Source organism: Sarcophilus harrisii, chromosome 3, assembly GCF_902635505.1.
Source record: "Sarcophilus harrisii chromosome 3, mSarHar1.11, whole genome shotgun sequence".
NCBI classification, from domain to species: domain Eukaryota; kingdom Metazoa; phylum Chordata; class Mammalia; order Dasyuromorphia; family Dasyuridae; genus Sarcophilus; species Sarcophilus harrisii.
The window spans coordinates 582606259-582628107 of NC_045428.1; the positions used below are offsets into that span (position 1 = coordinate 582606259).

General features: G+C 43.6%; 1 protein-coding gene across 3 annotated transcripts in view; it reads left to right on the forward strand.

Moving 5' to 3' along the window:
• The window catches only part of MEGF6 (multiple EGF like domains 6), a 367229-nt gene that overhangs the window by 231014 nt on the left and 114366 nt on the right, over positions 1–21849 (forward strand). Inside the window, exon 1 of one of the 3 annotated variants that reach the window (XM_031962978.1) lies at positions 9738–9943. The exons of the other annotated variants lie outside the window; for them this stretch is intronic. Within the exon in view, the coding sequence (XP_031818838.1) occupies positions 9778–9943 (166 nt within the window). The 5' untranslated portion in view covers positions 9738–9777. Of the gene's footprint in view, positions 1–9737; positions 9944–21849 lie in introns of those variants that run through there. 3 annotated transcript variants of the gene reach the window in all.

Genomic DNA, 21849 nt, shown 5'->3' on the forward strand with positions numbered 1-21849 from the left:
GTGTCTCCAGTGCAGAGAAAGCAAGGTTCTTTTTGCCTTGACTTGTTGGTAGGAAACATTCCAGAGCGTTAATTGGCTTTTATGAGTTGGCCTCTGGAAAAGCAAACGTAAAGTGGTTGTTCAGGCCCCGATACATTTTTTTTGGTGGTTTCATTTTTTTTTTAATTTTTAACCTTTTGGATGAATCAAGGTAGCTGCTTCTCTAGACATATTTTCAAATTAGAACCATCTAAAATATTACAGCATCTCCAAGTCAGAAAGAACCTTAGAGTTCAGAGAGGTGAATTACTTATATAAGAATCTCCTCTAAAATGTCCTACATGACTGCTTGTAGAGGAGGAACCAGTACCCACTCTGCCAGGTGCCCCTTGCCTTGGAGTAAGCACTCTGCATGGGGTCCTTTTCTTCCATTCCTGGTGGTGACCTCTTACACTCCTCTCCAGAAAGAACAGTCATTACTCACTCACTCAGTGTTACAGTCAGAGTAACGTCTTGCTGTTTCCCGTACTTGACATCCTATTCTCTGCCTCTTGTGATTACTACCAGAGGTTTTTTCCTAACCTTCATCTCCTGAGATCCCCACCTTCCTTCAGAAGCACAGCTTAGTTGCCAATTCCCACGGCGCCCCTTGATGGATTCCCCCATTGTTAGTGTTCTCTCTGTCCCCTCCCAGGCCAAAATGGCTCTTTGGAGTCGAGAAAACTTGGGTTCTGGTCTCCGTCTGACACATACTGACTCTGTGACTCTCAAGTCTTTTTGTCACTCTGTCAACCTTTCAATAATTAAATTGAATTTATTAATAACATATAATAATAATAAATTAAAATGGATTAAATGCCAACCTGCTTTGGTAAAGAAAGTCCCTTCAACAGCCCCTTCCTATGCCAATAAACTCATAGCTTCAGACATTTAATTGTATATATCCCTCCAATAGAACTTAAGTTCTTTGAGGACAGAAACTGTTTTCTCTATGCTTAGCACCCAGGTCAGCACGTAGCCCAAGGAGGTTGCTCAATAAATAGCTCCTAAATTAATATGGGTACAAGATGAATGTCAGCCGTACTTTTGGCTGGGGAGTAAAAGCTCGATCCTTCTCAGGGCCGTGTTGCCCAGATGGAGGAAATGTGGAGGTATTACCTGTCATACAATCACTTATCTCTTGTCCAGAAGTGGCTTGGAAATGCTTCAGAGGATCTAGAGACGAAGAGGCCATATATAATAGGGGGATGTGTGTGTATGTCTACCCCAGGAGCTGATAAATTGCTCCAGCCTCAAATTGGAAATTAAACTAAAGTTCAAAAGCGGCATCTATTTTTGGGGTCTCGGATGCTTGGAGCTGAGATGTGGAGGCACTGAGAGAAGGTCCCCCACCCCACCTCCTCCCTACCACCCCAGGAAAACCACTGGAAAGGGCACAAATAAAAGAGAGGGAGGGGGCTCAGAGCAGACCTTTGTTGGTGACTGCTTGTGAAGGCAGCAGGGGAGAGGGCCAGGCCAATCCCAAGAGCAGAATGCAAAGAGGCTCGAATGGATATTTTGGGATGGGACAGTTGGCAACAGTCATTCTGGGGGCTGGAGGTTACCATGAGTCATTCTGGCTCGGGCTGATTTCTTCACTAATCGCTCTGAGGTCATTTGCCATGCAAGGATGCAGTGGGACAGCAGGAATCGTGGAGCAGGAGCTATAATTCTCAGTTGATGTGTGTATAGAATTTAGGACTCAGAGGGTTTCCTTTGCAATAGCTTTGGAAGGTAAGAAGGAAGGGAACTGTTATCCCCATCTTGAAAATGAAGACATTCCTTGGAAGGGACTTCAGAGACCATGGAGTTCCAGCTTTTTTGTTTACTGAACCACTAGAATGTAAGCCCCTGGAAAGTAGGAATTGTTTCATTCTTTTTTTGTATCTCCTATGCTTGGTACATAGGAAAACACTTGTTACCCATTTATCTGTCTGTCTGTCTATCTATCTATCCATCCATCCATCCATCCATCATCTATCTATCTATCTATCTGGATGTGAAACAAATCTTTATTTTCTCTGACTTCTAATTAAAATTTAGCAGTTCTTTCCATTATGAATTGCTTTTTTAAATCATTATTTTGAGCAGTTGATGGGTTTCATTAGTGACTTAGGATACAACCAAGATCTATCTATCCATCCATCTATCTATCTCTATCTATCTACTTCTATCTATCCATCCATCCATTTATCTTTCTATCCATTGATCCATCTATCTTCCTATCTAGTCATTTATTTATATTTATTAATCCACCTATTCATCCATGAATCTATTTATCTTTCTATCTCTCTATTTCTCCATCCATCCATCCATCCATCATCCATCATCCATCCATCCATCCATCCATCCAACTAGCTAGCTAGCTATTGTCTGTCTGTCTGTCTATCCAGCAACCCGCCTGCTTTTTTGTCCACAAATATTTGTTGACTTATTAATTGACCTCAAGAAGAACTCCTCTCTACCACATACCCACCAAGTGATTAGCTATCTTCTACATGAAAACTTCCAGTGTTGGGAGCTCATTAATGCCCCTTCAGCTTTGGAACAGTTCTGACATCCTGACATCAAGTCAAAAATGGGCACTTCTGCCATATCTCCTGCCTCTGCAAAAGAGACACAGAGGGGAGATGGAAAGTGAATCACATGCACAAACATGGAAAAATAGGTCAGAGCTCAGAGCTAGATTGTGGAGGGTTTTTAAAAAACCAAACAGACCAAGCGTGGATTTTGTCCTCGAGGCAAGAGGGAACCCCCAGAGCTCCTTGAGTTTATAATCTGGGGACAGGAACCCAAAATTTAACCAGTCTTCCAAATGACAGTCCCTCTAATACTTGAATATATTTATCACCCTCCTATGCAGACACAAATATACACACACAAGACACCCCCAATCATCTCTTCTCCAGGCTAAAAGCCTCCACTCCTTCAGGCCCCCAATATAAGTCTCCGGACATTCTGGCTACCTCTGGTAGACTCTCTCCATCTTGCCAGTGTCCTTCCTATCTTAAGGTGTGCAGAACCAAACCCTGTTCTCCAATGCGGACTCACTAGATCCAAGCAAAGCTGGATCATCTTCCTCTCACCTCTACTTCTCTCAATACAAATTAAAACTGTATTTGGCTTTGTTGGTCAGAGATTTGGACCTGAGTTCAAAGTCTATTTGATAACTAAGAACATGTCATTTCCCCACTATGGGCCTCAGCCACGCTTCACGTGTTTGTGGTGATGTTGGTGGCAGTTCGGAGCCCCCGGAGGCTTCTGGTCCCCAGAGCCAACACCCTCTCTTCTCTGCTTCCAACATCCAGGGAAGGGGTAGCCTGGAGGCCTTTGCGACCACACTGGCTGTTGGCTGGAGGCTGCACTGGGTGTGACAGGCCGGCTTCTGTTAGCTGTTGTGTAGGAATAATAGACAAATGAAATACATATTGGGATAATAAAATGTCGGTTTGATGTTGAAGGCACATTGCACAGAGGGATGGGAAAGCCTGTGGGTTAATGAAGTTTCTGGAGGCCCAATCAGTGGGAATGTCAAGAATAAATATGTTTGTTTGCAATTAAATGAAACGTCCTTGGAGAGATTAGCAGCCACTCCTGGGCTTCCCGAGCCCACTTAAAAATGTTCTGCCCCTCTGAATTCCAGGCAGTCTTACTCTCTTGCTGGATTCATGAGCCCGCCCAGTGCTGGGGAGGCAAGGAGCTTGGGGGTTGGCTAGTTAACTTTAGAGACAGGTTGGGGCAAGACTGGCTTTTCTCTTCAGCAAATGTGTGTCTCCAATGGGTGGGAAATACCACCCATCCCCTTTTCCCCAGTCCTAAGTGTTCTGTCATCCCTGACAAACCAGAAAGCCCGTGCTCTCCACCCCACTATCCCCTTCTGCGTGCTTGCTGATGATGCTTATAACCTTCCTTGGCCTGGATTTTCTCATCTCTCACGGAAGGGTTGGCTTGGATGGCCTCTCAGGTCCCTTATCGCTCTAACATCCTGACGGGCTTTATTGTAGCCACTATGACCTGCCAGATGCAGCTCTGTGCTGGTCACTGTGAATCTTCTCAGCAGCCTTCAGCACTGTAGTAACAGTGTTGTGGTGGTGGTAGCTATTGTTGTTTGGTCATAACTGACTTTCCATGACCCATTTGGGGGTTTTCTTAGCAGAGATACTGGAATGGTTGGCCATTTCCTTCTCCAGCTCATTTTCCAGATGAGGAAACTGAGGCAAGTAGGGGTAAATGACTTACAGAGGATTGCACAGTTATTGGTTCACCATTTCCTTCTCTAGTTCATTTTACAGATGAGGAAACTGAGGAAAGTGGGAGTAAATGACTTACCCAGGATCACAGTTACTGGTTCGCCATTTCCTGCTCCAGCTCCTTTTACAAATGAGGAAACTGAGGCAAGTGGAGTGAAGTGACTTGTCCAGAGTCACACAGCTAGTAAATGTCTGAGATCAGATTTTGACCCTGAGTACAGGGCAGTGGTCTATCCCTTGGGCCCCCCAATCCCCCCATAGTAAATCATTAATGATACCGATTTCTCCAGCTCTTCAAGGCTTGCAATGGATTTTTTACCTATGAAGGAGGTAATAAGAGCCACTGTATGTGTATCACAGTCCCATTATACAAGAGACTTCAGCAACCAACTAGTCCAGTTCAAATTGGAAAAAAAAATCTCCCCTTCCCTACGACTAACATCTACTGGGCATCTAGTCTTTGCTAGGTGGTGCCATAGTGCACAGAGTGCCAGAGCTGGAATCATGAAGACCTAAGTTCAAATGCAATTTGAGATATGACCTATGTGACCTTGGCAAGTCATTTAACTCACTTTGCCGCAGTTTCTTCATCTGTAAAATGAACTGGAAAAGGAAATGACAAAGCACTCTGGTGTCATTGCCAAGAAAACCCCAAAAGAAGTCACAGTCGGACACAACTGAAAACGACTAAACAACAACAATCTGAAGACCGCCATCAAAATGGAACCCATTCTCTCTCAAAGCAACCCATTCTACTTAATATTTATAGCTTTCGTGTTAGGAACGTGAAGCTGACTTTTGGCCTAAATGTGCCTCTTTACGACCTCCACCTGAGTCTGCCTGCTGGAGCCAAATAGCTAAATCTTCACAGGATTGTAGATCGAGAACAGTCTAGATCAGTGGTTCTCAAAGTATGGTCTAGAGAATCCTGGGGATCTCTGAAACCCTTTTAGAGGGTCTACAAGTTCAAAAATAGTTTTATTTGCAATATGGTAAAGGTCTATAAATATAATCCAGATAAACAAAAATGCTTTGGAGAGATCCTCAATCATTTTTAATAGGATAAAGATACTGAAAACAAAAGTTTGAGAACCACTGGTAGATCATTGAAGGTCTAGAATTGAGTCATAAGATCTTAGATATAAAGTGGGAAAGTTAACTAGTGGTCTTCTAGGTCAACCTTGTCATTTTACAAGTGAGAAAACTGAGGACCAAAGACTTCAAGTACTTTATTCAGAGTCACCTGGTCTAATCTCACTTCCCCAGTTCTTGAATCTCATTCATTCCCTGTTCCGTGGGCAGCCCAGTGGTATGGGAAGCAATGCCCCAGGGTCTGTGGTGCTAATATAGGGATTTTATACCTCATCTTGCACATCTTAAAGCACCATAAAATGTCAGAATAAAATCACAGGATCTATGACATATCTTAAAAAGTCATCTAATTCACCCTGATAGGGAAACTGAGGCTCAGATTAGTAAAGTAACTTGTTCATGACCCAGATAACACCAGAATCAGGTCCTTTCCACTGATCTTGGCCACCTTATGCTACTTTCCCCCCTTTTACAGATGAAACAATCAAGACTGAGAGAAATAAAGACACTTGATCAGATTTACACAACTAATGAGAGCTTGAATTGTTTTTTCTGTATCCTAAGGCTGCCATTGTTTCCATTCCACATGATGATTCTCTCTAAGACTCTATAATGGTGATTTTGAACAAGTTAATTCATCTCAGTTGCCTCATCTCTAAAATTGGTATAATAATAACTCCTTCCTCCTAGGGCTGTAGTGAGGTTGCCTGGCACATAGTAGGCACTTAATAAATGTTTATTAATTGAGTGATAATATAGGTAAAGTGCCTTGTAAATCTTAGAGTCCCGTGTAAATAGAAGTTCCTTGAGCATGCTGTGACTCACAGCCCTCCCGGGTGGTGTCTCTGAAATTCCATCGTTGGGAAGAACTTGGCTGGTCTATAATAGTCCCTTGGGCGCTGCCCTCTAGATTGCTGTGCCCAGGGTAGCTGGCTGTCCTGCTTGCCCAGTCTGGTGTAAGGAATGGGGAGGGGAATGGGGCTGAGTTATAATAAGCATAATGCCCCTTTTTTGATGCCTCGGGGAAGCATCTTGTCCCAGAAGCCCACCTCCTTCCCAGAAGCTCTCCATTCCAGCTCATCCCTTGCAGCTCTGAGGATGAAGAAGAGAAAAAAGAGCTGTCAGAAGAGCTGACATTTCTCTAGCTTTTCAAGTGTGCCAAGTACTTTTTGTATATTATCTCCTCTGATCCTTACAAAAGCCCGGGAAGCTATAGGTATTATGGTTCTCATTTTTTAATAATCCGGACTTGTGATTTCATCCCTGTAAGAAACTCCTGCTGCGCAAACACTCTCTGCCAACGTAGTTCTGCCCCTGGCGTGGGAACTTCATCCACTGATTTGAATTGGCGACTTTGGAGAGCTGTCAGGGGTACCAAGAGGATGGGATCTGACTGAGAATATGTGAGGCAGAATTTGAATCCAGGACCTCCAGCTCCTTCCCAGAAGCTCTCTATTCTGGCTCATCCCTTGTAGCTCTGAGGATGAAGAAGAGAAAAAAGAGCGGTCAGAAGAGCTGACATTTCTCTGGCAAGGCTGACTCTGTAGCCAGGAAGCTAGGCTATCTCACTGTCCCCATTAGATAGGTGAGGAAAATGAATCTGAGAAGATTGATTTGCAGTGGATGGGATCTGGGGAATCACACATGTATTCTGGTCCTCCTGACTCCAGGGCCAGTACTCTAACCACTGTGCCATCCCACACAGGTAGTCTGTATCCCAGGGAAGATCTGAACGCCCATCTTGACATCAAGAAGTCCTCTCTGACTCTTCCTGTGACTCTCTATCCTAGATGTCATGCTGTGTCTTGGAGTCAGATTCAAATCCCGCCTCAGACACTCACTCCTTAGCTATGTGCCTCTGCACAAGTCACCAAGCTCTCCTTAAGTCAGTTTCCTGCTCTGTAAAAGGGGGATAATGTGAGAAGATCAAATGAGATGAAGTACAAGGAACACCCTTTGCAAACTTTAAAGGCTATAAAACGGCAACTATTATAATTAGGTATCACCCACTGATATTATTGCCATCATATTATTGTTCTTTATCCCAAAGAGAACCAATGACATCAGGAGGAGGATGTCTTGACTTGCAAGTGAATTGGATTCAAGGGAAGTAGGACTGTGCAAAATGACCAGCTCCATTCTCTTCTCAGGGAGCCAGATTCTCAGAAAAGTTAGGCGACTTGCCCTGCATCACACAGCTAAGGGAGATTTGGTCACAGGTTTTCCAACCTCAAGTGCATTCCTGATATTCTCAGTAGTCCCCAGGGAAACAATTCTTGGGAGACCCAGCTGCCCCTCTAGGCGCCAGGAGACTCACTACTGTGTCCCCGATGTTGCCTAGCTCTCCTCCCTGCTCTGAGGATCTCCAGATCCCCACTCTGTTGCTCTCTATTTCTTTGTACTGATCTCTCGGCTGCTGCTCCCTGATGTGATGCAGTATTGATTTCTGTGTCCAGGTGCTTGTCTGGTGCTGGACAGAAGTTTCATATGTTTCCAAGGTCTTCACTTCCCAGCCCAGGTGGGTTTCCAAAATGTGGTATTGATTTAAAAGGGCCCCCTCACTCCTCCTCCTCCTCCTCCTCCTCCTCTTCTCCTGCACCCCACCTCCCTCTCTTTGTTAGTCTGACCAATTATAGAAATACAGTCTGGCCCCAAATCTCCTTTCATACACAGTGCCTGCAGGCATTTGCCAAGATTTTTTTTTTCTGAGTCTTTTTTTTTCTTTCCCCATTTTGGTTCCTTTCACATTCTTTTTCTCTACCCTTATCTCCTCTGAGTCTCATTCTTTGTCTTATCTTCTCTCTTCTCTCCCTTTTTCTATCTCTCTCTGTGTCTCTAGACCCCTCTCTCTTTCATTCTCTTTTCTTTAAACTCTCCTTCCTTCCTGCTTCCCTCCCTTACTGCCTTTTTCCTTCTTTTCTTTCCTTCTTTCCTTCCTTTTTTCTTTCTCTCTTTCTTCCTTCCCTTTCTCTTTTTTCCTTTCTCTTTCTTCCCTCTGTCCTTTCTCTCTTTCCTCTCTCTTTCCCTCTCTCTCCTTTCTTTCCCCTAATTTCTTTTTCTTTCTCTTCATTCCTTCCTTCCTTCCTTCCTTCTTTCTTTCCTTCCCTCTTTCTTTCTCTCTTCTTTATTTCCCTTTCTCTTTCTTCATTCTTTCTTTCTCTCTTTTTCTTTCTTCCTTTCTTTTCCTCTTTTCCTTTCTTTCTTTCCCTCTTTCCCGCTTTCTCTCTTTCTTTCTTTTCCTCTTTCCCGTTTTCTCTCTTTCTTTCTTTCTTTCTTTCTTTCTTTCTTTCTTTCTTTCTTTCTTTCTTTTCTTTCTTTCTTTCTTTCTTTCTTTCTTTCCTTCTTTCCTTCCTTTTTTCTTTCTCTCTTTTCCTTCCCTTTCTCTTTTTTCCTTTCTCTTTCTTCCCTCTGTCCTTTCTCTCTTTCCTCTCTCTCTTTCCCTCGCTCTCCTTTCTTTCCCCTAATTTCTTTTTCTTTCTTTCCTTCCTTCCTTCCTTCCTTCCTTCCTTCCTTCCTTCCTTCCTTCCTTCCTTCTTTCTTTCCTTCCCTCTTTCTTTCTCTCTTCTTTATTTCCCTTTCTCTTTCTTCATTCTTTCTTTCTCTCTTTTTCTTTTCCTTTCTCCTTTTTCTTTCTTTCTTTCTTTTCCTCTTTCCCGCTTTTTCTCTTTCTTCATTCTTTCTTTCTCTCTTTTTTCTTTCTTCCTTTCTCTCTTTTTTCTTTCTTCCTTTCTTTCCCTCTTTTCCTTTCTTTCTTTCCCTCTTTCCCGCTTTCTCTCTTTCTTCATTTCTTCTTTCTTTCTTTCTTTCTTTCTTTCTTTCTTTCTTTCTCTCTTCTTCTTTCTTTCTTTCTTTCTTTCTTTCTTTCTTTCTTTCTTTCTTTCTTTCTTTCTTTCTTTCTTTCTTTCTTTCTTTCTTTCTTTCTTTCTTTCTTTCTTTCTTTCTTTCTTTCTTTCTTTCTCTCCTTCCCTCTTTCTTTCTTTCCCTCATTCTTTCTCTTCTCTTTTTCTCAGAGAAGGAATGTGATGTCACGCACACACTTTGGCGCTGGCATCTCAGAAACCACAAATGGGGGACGGAGGGCAGGGGCGGGGCCGAGGTTGGGCGGGGCCTTTCTGGGGTTGGCTTACCTGCGGGGCGGGTGGAAGTCAGGGACATGGGGCGGAGGGCGGAGGCCCGCCTTCGGTCTGCGGCGCGGCCCTCGTTGGTCCCGGTGTCCGGGCGCGGGTCACTCAGGGCATCCTCGCCGCTGGCTCGGGCGGCGCGCCGCCGGGCCGTCCGGAGACCAGGCCCCCCCGCGGCGGCGCGGCGGCGGGCAATCCTCTCTCGCTCCCTGCTCCCGGTCCAGGGTTCTGGTCCCCGCCTCTCCTCCTACCCCACCCACCCTTTGCCTGCGGCAGGAGCGGCCGCCCGCCTGGCCATGGGGCCGGGCCACAGCTGGTGTCTGCTGGTCGTGTGGTGCGTCGGGGTGCTGGGGGCGCTGAGGGCTGTAGCCGGCACCCACTACCGCTACCTCTGGAGGAACTGCTATCCCTGTTACCTGGGCCAGACGGGCTACGCCGTGAGCCCCGTGGAGCGGAGGGCAGGTAAGCGCGGCTCCCTCAACAGGAGCCTGGGACTCTCCAGCCCGCCTCCTTGGTCTCGGGGCGAGCTAGAGTGCCTGGGAGCGAGCTAGAGTGCGAGAACGCTCCCCCGCCTTCCCCGATCTGCAGGGCTGCCAATCTTTGTCCCTTGGAAGCCCTGGGAAAGCAGACGCGAGCCGGGAGGGAGCTGTTCAGCCTTCTCAGCCGGAGCGGCCAAGAGAGCCGGGCTTGCAGTCCCATTAGCTCGAATCCCGGCCCTGTCGTGTTCAGCCTGTGGGATCTTGGGCAAATCCTTTACCTTTTCCTCAGTTTCCCTATCTGTAAAAATGAAGAGATTGGACTTGGAAGGCTCGTAACCCGGCTTTTCCCCGTTTCCTTATCTTTAAAAGGAAAGTTGGATAACAGCATGAAATCCCTTTGGTTTTTTCCTCAGTTTCCTTATCTGTAAAAACGAAGAGATTGGATTTAGATGAGCATCAAGTAACCTTAGGTTTTCTTCATTTTCTTTATCTGTAAAAAGGAGGAGGTTGGACTAGAATGAGCATGAAGTAACCTTTAGCTTTTCCTCAGTTTCCTTATCTGTAAAAAGGAAGAGGTTGGACCAGATGAATATGAAGTAAGCTAAAGTTTAGCTTCCTTATCTGTAAAAAGGAAGAGGTTGGACTAGAATGAGCATGAAATAAACTTTAGCTTTTCCTCAGTTTCCTTATCTGTAAAAAGAGGAGGTTGGACTAGAATGAACATGAAGTAATTTTTAGCTTTTCCTCAGTTTTTTTATCTGTAAAAAGGAAGAAGTTGGACTAGATGAGCTTGAAGGTTACTTCATGCTCAAAACTTCTGAATTCATTTATGGTTTGTGCCTCAGGCAGCTTAGGGGCAGGGAAGAAAATGGGAGAACCGTGGCAATCTCTGGGCACTTCCATTTTTCTGAACGCCCTGAGAGGTGCCTTTCTCCCCCCTTTTCCCCCCCCCAGCCCCACACTTGTCTATTAAGAAAGCCAGTAGAGCCAGCAACTAGCCGCCCCATAACTTCCTTCTGATTTAGAGTTAGCACATTTAGAGCATCTCAAGTGATCCATACTATTGTTTCAAAGCTGAATTTCTATTTTTTTTCAAGTGTCTACACCTCCTACTCTCTCCTGTCAGCAGGGATTTGAGCAAAGGGAATAAGCTCAGTGGAAATTTCTTGATTTTTTGCCCTCCTCTTGTCACTTAGTCAGCTCAGCAGGGAGCAAGGGATACATGACTTTAAAGTAGTCATGAAGTCTTGTGCTGTGAGTAATTCAGCTTCCCTCCTCTTTCTCCCGGGCCTCAGCTCCCCCATGCCAGAATAATTATTGACAATAATTATTGGTCACTAAGAAAAATCTTTTCTCAGCAACCTTCAAAGGTGGAGGGAGAAGCTAATTTTTATGGGCAAGAGCTTGGGTAAAGCCTGCTGAGTCTGGGGAAGCCAAGCTTCACGATTACAAAGCAGGACAAGGGTGGGCAAGGGGAAGAGATGGTAGGATCATCTATTTAGGTCTGGAATAGATATTAGAAGCCATTAATTCCAGACGAAGGCTGGATTATCAGAAATGAGGATGCTGGGGGAGATTAAACTCTGACTAGTGTAATGAAAGAGCACAGGGGATCTTGAACCTTGCTCTGCAATTTGTTGGCTTTGTCATCTTGGGCCAGGCTCGTCCCCTCTGTGGATCTGTTTCCTCCTCTATTAAATGAAGGTTTCGCGTCATACCCAGTAAATGATAGAAATGACAAGAAATGAGAAAAGTCGTTATTGGGAGGGGTGTAGAAATGCACTGTTGGGGGAGCTTTGATGAGATTAGGGAAACAGGACATCCAAAAGTCACTCAGGTAATAAATATGTCACTGAACCATCTTTCAAATACCAGTCCAGGGATCTTTTGAGTGCTTTCCCTGTATTATCTCATAGTTCTTCATTGAAATTGTAGGGTTCTGTTGGAAGACTAAAGATACCTTTCAGATCTTATTTCCTGTGACTCTGCCTGGATCTCTTAGGACTGGATCTATTCCTTTATCAGTACTGGGGGCTAGGGCCAGCTATGTGGTGCAGTGGAAAGAACCCCAAGGTTGGAGTCAAGAAGACCTGAGTTCAAATGTGGCCTAGCTGTGTGGTCCTGGGCAAGTCACTTAATATTATTTGCCTCAGTTTCCTCATCTGTAAAATGAGCTGGAGAAGGAAATGGGAAACCACTCCAGTATCTTTGCCAAGAAAACTCTAAATGAGGTCATGAAGAGTTGGATATGACTGAAACAGCTAAACAAAAGCTGGGGTCTGGTTCCCATGATGGGGCAATCAACAGAGGCAACAGATTTGTCTCCAGTGATTTCAGAGTGGAAGAAGCTATATAGTGAGAGTGTCTTCTGGGGCTACCTCCAGAGTGACATATGTAATATGTTTCCCCTATAACATGTCAGCTTCATGAGAAAAGAGACTGTTTCTATTTTTTCCCCCTTTGTACCTTCATTACCCAGCAGAGTGTCAACAAGCACTCATTTCACATTTAATATAGATGAGTCACAGTTCTAGATATTGAGACTCTAAAGATAAAAAAGAACAGATCCTTCCCTCAAACAGCTTGAATTCTATTGGGAGTGAATATGTCACTTCTTTTTCAGGTGTTGTAGTCATGTCCAACTCTGGCAAAGATACAGTGGTCTGCCATTTCTTTCTCTAGCTCACTTTATGGATCAGGAAACTGTGGCAAACAGGATGCTGGGATTTGCTCAGAGTCACATAAATGTCTGAAACCAGATTTGAACTTGGGTTAGGAACATTGCCCTCTGCAGAATGTGACTCTGCAATTAGGTCTTGCAGGAAGCCAGAGACTTCAAAGGGGGAACCAGGAGGATGGGGCAGTATTTCAAGCTTGGGAGAAAATTGTTCAAAGGCAGAGAGTTGAACATCAGGTGTGAAGCACGGAGGCAAGGCCAATGTTTCTTGCTGAGTTGAATTGAAGTAATCTTGCAATCCCTGTTAAGGGCCCTCAGGCTTCCTGGCTCTTATAGTTGCTCCCCAGGTGGTCATCTATAAATTCTGGCTCTGGGTTTCTATCCTATTTGAGGCAGCTCTAGAAAGGACCTTATGGTCTCACATTCAGACCTAAAAATCTGAGGACCCCCACCCAGGAGTGCAGCTCACCCCAGTGAGGAGCAACTCTGACCAGAATTGACATGATTGATGGGGGCAGATGGTATTCCCTGAGCTTCCCCCCATCCCCATCCCAGTTTTTATGAATCCCCTCCCCATCCACTTAGGAATTAGTGGAAAGAACACTGACTCTATAGTCAGTAGTCCCATCTCTGCTTCTTTTATCTGTGTGACCTTGGGAAAGACAATTTATCCTCAGGTTCTACATATGTTAAATGAAGAGGTAGGCTTAGGGTCTCTTAGATCCCTGAAGCTGAGCTTGCTCAGAGATGCATGTTTAAAGATGTATTTGGATTTTGATTCCCATTGGCAGTTTATGCCTTGAACTTGACCCTCATTCCCACTTCTCTAAGCCATTAAGATCTGGCATCAAAACTCTTTTGAATCCTTTTCTTCCTCCCATGCCCATCAAGGCAGGCTCCCTTGTATTATAGAGAAGAACAGTTAGAGGAAAATATAAGCTAGAGATATGTAATGGGCTTTTTCTGATGAGCGTTCATCCCCAGGTATATCTGAGGCTAGGATGGAGAATGAATGAATGGATGGATGGATGGATGAATGAATGAAAATATCTCTTAAATGCTCATATGCAAAACATTGTGCTAAACTTGGGATCTAAATAGAAAAGCAGATGATCCTTGCTCTCCAGGAATTCCCATCCCTATGGAAGAAGGGAAAAGGAGGGACATAATAAATAGATATAGGAGATTTTAGCAGGAAATGGCCCTTTGGTCCTAAGGGTGAAGCCAGATGGAAATGCACCATCTTTATTATCATTTCTTTTTCATTATGAATCTAAACACCAAAGAAAATGGACATTTCCATTTTACATAATTTTGGTGACATTTCTACTGATAAAACAATGTCTTTTTTGATGTTAAACCATTTGCTGATTTTGATGAGAATTTTGATGTCGAGAACTGGGTCTTCAGGTGATTGCATGACTGGAGAGATCATTGGATAATAGGTCTAGATCCGGGATCTTAGAGGCCATTGAATCCAACCCGGCCATTTTAGAAACAAGGAAACTGAGGCAGAGAGAGAATAAGTGATATTCCCGGGGTCGCAGCTAGGGAGCAGCTGAGGGAGGATTCAAATTCCGTTTTCCTGATTCTTAATTCGGGCCATCTTTCTATCTACTACTCTGTAGTTCTCCTAAGCAACCTGACAGATTATATCCCTCATTATACAGATGAGGAAATGATGCATCAGTTTCCTCATCTGTAAAATGATCTGGAGAAAGAAATAGCATTACAGAGGAAATGGGAAGCAATGCCAATATTCAAACTTGGATTCAATGGAATGGCTGATAGTATGCTTTACATATCTTATCTGAGAGGAAGCATAGGGCAAGTGGGATTGGCATTTGAATATTAGGGAAACCTGGGTTCAAATCCTCTGACACATAGTGGCTGTGTGACTCTGGGCAAGTCACCAAACCTTTTTTTCATCTGTGAAATCTGTGGATTGTCAAGTGTTTTCCGGCTCAAAGTCTCAGATTCCGTGATTCTAAGTTAAATGAGATGTTTATCAAGAACCTAGTATAGTGACTGATATGTAGTAGGTGGTACATAAATGCTTACTCCCTTCCCTTCCTTTTCCTTCCCCTGCCCACTGTCTCTATGAGACTCGGTTTCATAATCTATAAAATTGGTTGTACTAAATGAACTGTTAATACACTTTTATCTCCATATCTATGATTCTATTATTGCCCTTCTGTGACAGCTCAGTGGAATGGACTGTAGCTATTCCCGAACCTCAGCTGTGATATTGCTTAGTGATGGTGGGACATAGTTGAGTTCTATCCAATGTGATAATGCAGTGACTGATGATGGAGCACAGCTGGTCTCTACAATCCATGTGATAGCCCAGTGGAATGGCCCACAACTCTTCCCCAGGCTGTTTGAGATCCCAATGAGGATGGATCTCAAGGACTCTACACCTTCTAAGTGATTGAGAGTCCAGTGAAGGTGGTGTACACTTAGTGATCCTGGATCAGAGTCGGTTCCCAGCCTAGTGATCCTGGATCAGAGTCGGTTCCCAGCCTAGTGATCCTGGATCAGAGTCGGTTCCCAGCTTAGTGATCCTGGATCAGAGTCGGTTCCCAGCCTAGTGATCCTGGATCAGAGTCAGTTCCCAGCCTAGTGATCCTGGATCAGAGTCGGTTCCTAACTTTGTTGAGATAACACAGAGAAGATGAGCCACATTTTTTTGTTCCTTCAGTGTAGAATGGGGCCATAGTGGCTGCCCCACCTCCTTGGGATAGTCCAGCTAGAATGGGCTGTAACTGCTCCCCACTCTGTGCTGAAGATCCCTTCTGTTGAGATGATTCCCTTTCCTGAATATCTGTTAGACAATAGATCCAGAGGAGCAGAGGTGCTTTGGGTATGTGGCCATCCTGCAGAAGAGGAGGTACAGACAACTAATAGGTAATTCAGGTTCTTGGTTCTGTATATGATTTGGAAGACCTGAGTTCAGATTAACCATAGACTAGCTGTGTGACCCTTGATTTAATCTCTTGTCTGCCTCAAGGTTTTCTCATTTGTAAAATGGAGGTAATAAAAATGGCACTTCTTTGCAGGTTGTAAGGATCAAATGAGATAATATTTGTAAAGCATTTCACAAACCTTAGAGTGTTATATAAATGACAGCTAATGCTATTGTCATATTCCTCCTCTTCCTCCTCCTCTTCTTTCTCTTCCTCTCTTTTTCCTCTTCTTCCTCCTCCTCCTCTTCCTCCTTTCCTCCTCTTCTTCCTCTTTCTTCTTTTCCTTCTCTTCTTCCCTTTCCTTATTCCCTTCCTTCTCTTCTTCCTTTCTTCTTTTTCTTCTTCCTCCTTTCCTCTTTCTCCTTTTCTTCTTCCTTCTTCCCTTCCTTCTCTTCTTCCTTTCTTCCTCTTCCTCCTCCTCCTCTTTTTCATCCTCTTACCCTCTTTGAATGAAAACAGTTGGGATTGGCCTTACACCAGGGTGCGCTGCTGGGGCTGGCACAAGGGGATGCCCTGAGTTGAAAGACATCCATATTGCAGCCCTGTGTCCTGAGAACATTCCAGGTCTAAAATTTGGTTTGGCCCGAGGAAGAGCTGGGGTTGTGAGAGGGCAAGGAGGGCTGAGCTGGGCTAGGCAGGGCAAGGCAGGGCAGGATCCTTCGTCCTTGGTTAACCTTTTCATAATCCCCTCAGCCCCAAACTGCCATTTCTGTGGGATTGGGTGTGGACCTTCCTTCCGGGACATTGAACTCAAAAGGTGAAAAGGCTCCAGGTTCAAAATGCACCAGAGGTGCCAGCAACTCCAGCAGGCTTCTCCTGAGCCTCCTCCCCACAGCTGGCAGTGCCTGGCTGCCTCCTGCAGTTACCTGGTGATTCTTAGGTTCTGTTCCCCTCGATCACATAGTAGGTGCTTAATAGATTTCGACTCTGAGAGTCTCCTGGGTTTCTGAGAGCTCAATGGCTAAGCTGCCCTGTCCTGGCTCACGTAGATACTGTCCTGTGGACAGCTACTATGTTATGTTGCCTACTACATAGTATTCCTCTGGTGTGTGTCTGTGTGTCTCTGTGTGTCTGTATACGTGTGTGTCTGTATGAGTGTGTGTATTTTTAGGTCATTTGTTTTTGTTGTTCAGCCATTCAGCCGTGTCCAATTCTCAGTGACCACATGAACCAGACCGTCCTTGCGGTTCTCTTGGCAAAGATCCAGGGTGGGCCTGCCATTTTCTTCTCCAGTGAATTAAGGCAAGCAGAGATCTGTGTGTGACCTGCCCAGGCTCACATGAACTGTTTGAAGCTAGGTTTGAGTTTGGGTCTCCCAGACTCCAGACCCACCATTCTGCTCCACTTAGCTATCCAGCTGTCTTCTATTTTTAGATTATAAGGCATTTCAAAAAAAATGTTATTGAATTGGGATTTTGGTGACTTTGTTGGATCGCCAGTTGTGATGTGGTCTTGATAATTGGCTAGAATTTTTGTTATTCGTGGTGGAGTTTGTGTCCTTTTTTTTGGGAGGGGGGTTCTCCAGTAATACAATCCAATTAATATTTATTAAATAAATACTGTGTACCAGGAACTGTGATAAACATTGGGAGCCTAATTAATAAAAAGAACATTAGTTCTTGACCTCAAGGAGTGTATATTTTAAAGAGGACAGTAAATATTGTTGGGGGAAGAAGGATGGGATGTTAGCAAGTATTTTGTTCTGTGGAGTTAAAAGCAGGCAGGATAGCAAATACAAAGGGAAGTGAGCTATCTTACCTATTAAACCAGCAGGTAGATTACCCAGTGTTCTGTATTCACCTGCCAGGTTTTCACACCTACTACCAAATTCAGTGAATTTTTATATACCTGTGACTAGTCATTCTTTTACTCACAAATCCTTACTTCTACCCCTTCTTGGTCATACCATCCCCTCAAATTATCATGTTTTATCGCCCAAATTCTAGGAAAAGCTGCCTTATACCTACTAATGTGTATGTATGTACATACATAATAAGTGGTTCCAAAATTCAACGGCAACTAGGTGGTGCCGTGGATAGGATGCTGGACTTGGAGTCAGAAAAATCTAAATTCAAATCTGGCCTCAGATACTCATTAACCATGTGACCCTGGGCAAGTGACTTCACCCTGTTTGCCTTAGTTTCCTCATCTGTAAAATGAAATGGAGAAGGAGAGGGCAAACCATTAGTGTAATCAAGGGCAAATCACTTCATTGTGATTTTTAAAGGCAAATGGTAAAGTGATTTGCCCCAGTTTCCTCATCTGTAAAATAAAATGGTGGGGGAAAAAATGGCAAAGCCTTCTGGTATCTTTGCCGGATCATGAAGAGTCAGACATGACCAAAATGACTTTACAAGACCAAAATTGAACTCAAGAAGAGCTCTTTGGGTAGACCTCAAAGGGCCAGCCTTCTATCTTGGTTTTGGTGAGTGTATCAGGAAAGGTTTATTTTGGGACATTTCTCTGAGGAATACAAATCGGTTTCTGACCAGCTGCTTCTGCCTGGCTTTGGGGTGTTTCCCTTAGGAATGGAGCTAGTTTTGACACAGTTATTTCTGGGGAGGATCGGAGGCACTCCCACTCTGTGAGTGAGGATTTGGGAGTAGGAGAAGAGGCTCCAGGAAAAGACCTTTGACGGTCTAGGAGGGGCTGCTGCTGCTGAGATGAAATAGTTGGAGAGCAAAGTGTGTGTGTGTGTGTGTGTGTGTGTGTGTGTGTGTGTTCATGGAACCGGCTGAGCCCACTGCCTAGTGGTCCACCTAGCTCTTGGAGGACTGAAGATGTAGGCTGGCAAGGGCACAAACTCTTGGCTTATGGGTATAGCAGGGGTATATATGGGGTATAGCAGGGACTACAGCCGCAGTCTAGATGCAGCAGCTGAGGACGTTTATCCCCCTCACCCAGGGCTATGAAATTTCTTTATTTAAAGGCCCACAAAACAAAGTTTTTGTTTTTACTATAGTCCGGCCCTCCAACAGTCTGAGGGATAGTGAACTGGCCCCCTATTTAAAAAGTTTGAGGACCCCTGGTGTAGGGGGAAGACCACTGTGCTGGGCACCAGAGAGCCTGGGCTCCATTTTCTGGCTCTGCTTCTTACTGCCCATATGATATGACCTTACACAACTCTCTCCATGATTAAGTCTTGGTTTCTTCGTCTGCAAAATGAAGGGAGTTGGATTAAATGGCCTCTAAGGTACCTTCAGTTCTCAATTTGATGATGGGATAACCCTATCCCGACATCTTGCCCTGTGAGAAAATGAAGAGAGAAATGTAATATGTGCCAGAAAATCAAATCGGCTGGAGCTGGTGAAGAGCTTCATTGCAGATTCCGTGATGGTGAAATTCAACTGAGAGATTTTAGGGTAACAGAGACTTGCCTGGAAGTCCTAGAAATACATTTGCCAAAGATAGGTGTGTGTGTGTGTGTGTGTGTGTGTGTGTGTGTGTGTGTATTTTATGATCTGTAATTAAACACTTGCCAATCTTCAGGAAAGCCAAGTCCACTCAGAAATTATTTAAGCAGAGTTCCTCAAAGTTTGCATATCTACCATATATTTTCATCCTTCCTCCCTCTCTCTCTCCCTCTCTCCTTCCCTCCCTCCCTCTCTCCTTCCCTCCCTCCAGGCTCCTGTTGTACTCCCGAGGGCCTGGCACTGTTCTTTAGGAGGAGGTAGGAAGATTGTCTGGAAGATAGAGATGAAGGGTTGAGAGATAGTGGAAGCATCTGGGTGGGGTGTTTCCACAGGCTCTTGCAGTGGGAGAGAGATAAGGAAGGGGTGGGAAGTGACGAATGAGGTTTGAAATGGGTTCCAGCAAGGTGAGGCACATTCCCTCAGGAAAAGCCAAATTAGAAGACAAGCCAATAATTCTCTATAGGATTGGGAGGATGAAGGGATCATGGAATCATTGATTTAAAGCTGAAAGGGATCTAAAGACCATCCAGCCCATTTTACAGATGGGGAAACTGAAGCCCTGGAAAGGAAGGTGACTTGCCCAACCAGGCCATAGATTATAGATTTAGACTTCAGAGGCTATCTAGTCCTACCTTCTCCTTTTATAAATGAGGAAATAAAGATAGAGAGTGTTGGAGGACCTTGAATTCATGTCTTCTTGACTCCGAGTCCAGTATTCTTTCCAATATGCCATACTGCCTCACTAGCTTGTAGAATTCCCAGTGTTTTCCCCTAAACTTTTCTCCCCATTTCTTGCCAAGTTTTTTGAGTCAAGGATTTGGATTTGGGACAGACCTAACAATTAAAAATGCTTTGCGTTAGACTTCATAACTTAAATATAAAGGACACATGATAAAAGACACTCTCTGCATCCAAAGAATGAAGTGATAAATAGAAACATGTACAGAATAATTTCATATATATAGTATAATTTCTGTGTATTTATATACATATGTACACATATATGTATACACATACTATGTATAGATGTGTGTTTATACATAAATATATATCATATATAAAAATATATATTTATACTCATACAACCTATTTGTGTCTAATGGAAGCCATCTCTAGGGTAGGGGGAGAGAGGAAAGTAAAAAAGAGGGGAAAAAAGAAAAAAAGAAATTTACATGATAATTTTGTTGTATATTGTGCATAGATTTGTCGTTTCATGTGCAATCATCTTTTTTTTTATTCTATGTTATGAAAATGCTTGTTTTATTCCATAAATTAAAAATTAGATAAAAACTACTATGGACAAGGTGCTGAGATTTTTTTTATTTTTATTTTTATTTAATAGCCTTTAATTTACAGGATATATACATGGGTAACTTTACAGCATTAACAATTGCCAAACCTCTTGTTCCAATTTTTCACCTCTTACCCCCCCCACCCCCTCCCCTAAATGGCAGGATGACCAGTAGATGTTAAATATATTAAAATAAGGTGCTGAGATTGACAATGACTTCATAACTGGACCTGCCTTTGATGGATCTCATGGATCTAAGATGCAGATCTCAACCCCTCTAGCCCTATTACGCTGAGTGACTCTTTTCCATGTCCTCTTGTTAGCTCTCCTCAGCAATGAGACCCAAAATGCTCCCCTAGTACCACTGACATTGGATGTATTCCATGTATACACTGAATCATATGGGCTGTCCACCTTCTTTTCACTGTCATTCTTTGGGAGGCAGTGTAGTAGAGAGGAACGAGTCTTAGTGCTGTTGATAAAGGACTGGACTTGAGTCAGGAAGACTTTGAGTCTTGAATCCTGTCTCAGACACTTATATACCATATGTAAAAAAAAAAAAATATATATATATATATATATATATACACACACACACACACACACACACACACATATATATATATATATATATATATATATATATATATATATTTATCTTCTTTGTGTCTCAGTTTTTGCATCTGTAAAATCAGGGATTTGAATTTGAGCTCAGAGACCCCTTCCAGCTCTAAATCTATGACAAAATCGGAGTCCAAATTCTTCCTCAGACATTCAGTAACGCTATGTGACCCTGAGAAAGTTGCTTATCTATCTCAGTTTCCTCATTTTGTAAAATGGGAATATTAAAAATTTTTTTTCTCAAATGGGGATATTAACAGCTCCAATTTTACAGGGTTGTAGTGAGGATCAAATGAGATAATATATGCGATGTGCTCTGCAAAACCCAAAGCACTATATTATTTTTATCATCATTGTTTTCATTAGCTCTAAAATCAGGGGGCTAGTGTTCAAATTCCCCACTTGCTACCACCATGGCATTGCATCAGTGGCTAATTTTCAATTTTTTAATTTGTAGTTTCAGTTTCTTAATCTGTAAAATGTCAGCCCATAGACCACAAGCAGCCCACAACATTCCAAACGTGACCAGTACCAGATTAAAATGGAGCTCCTATCTGATCTTAATGTATTGATGTAATAATAAGAAAGAAACCTATAAGCATATGTGGCTCCCCCAGGGATCCTTATAGATTCTGTTCTGGTCCTTGTTTCTTTCTGACTTTGACACCCGGGATCAGATAGCTGGAGGTATTTCCAGTTCCACAGCAGTGATCTGAAGGAGAGATTGCTGATGCTGGGGAATGCCCATTCCTTTCAGTGGAACCGAGAGGGGGACAAGACCCTGGGAGGCTGTGCAAACAAAGCTGTTGTTTGCTCTGATTATCAGAAAGAATGGAGAGAAAACTTGGCTTTCGGGAACTCCCAGGGAGTAAGTAAGTTTGGAACTAAGTTTTCAAAGAGCCCTTCAAAAAGCAAAAGTTA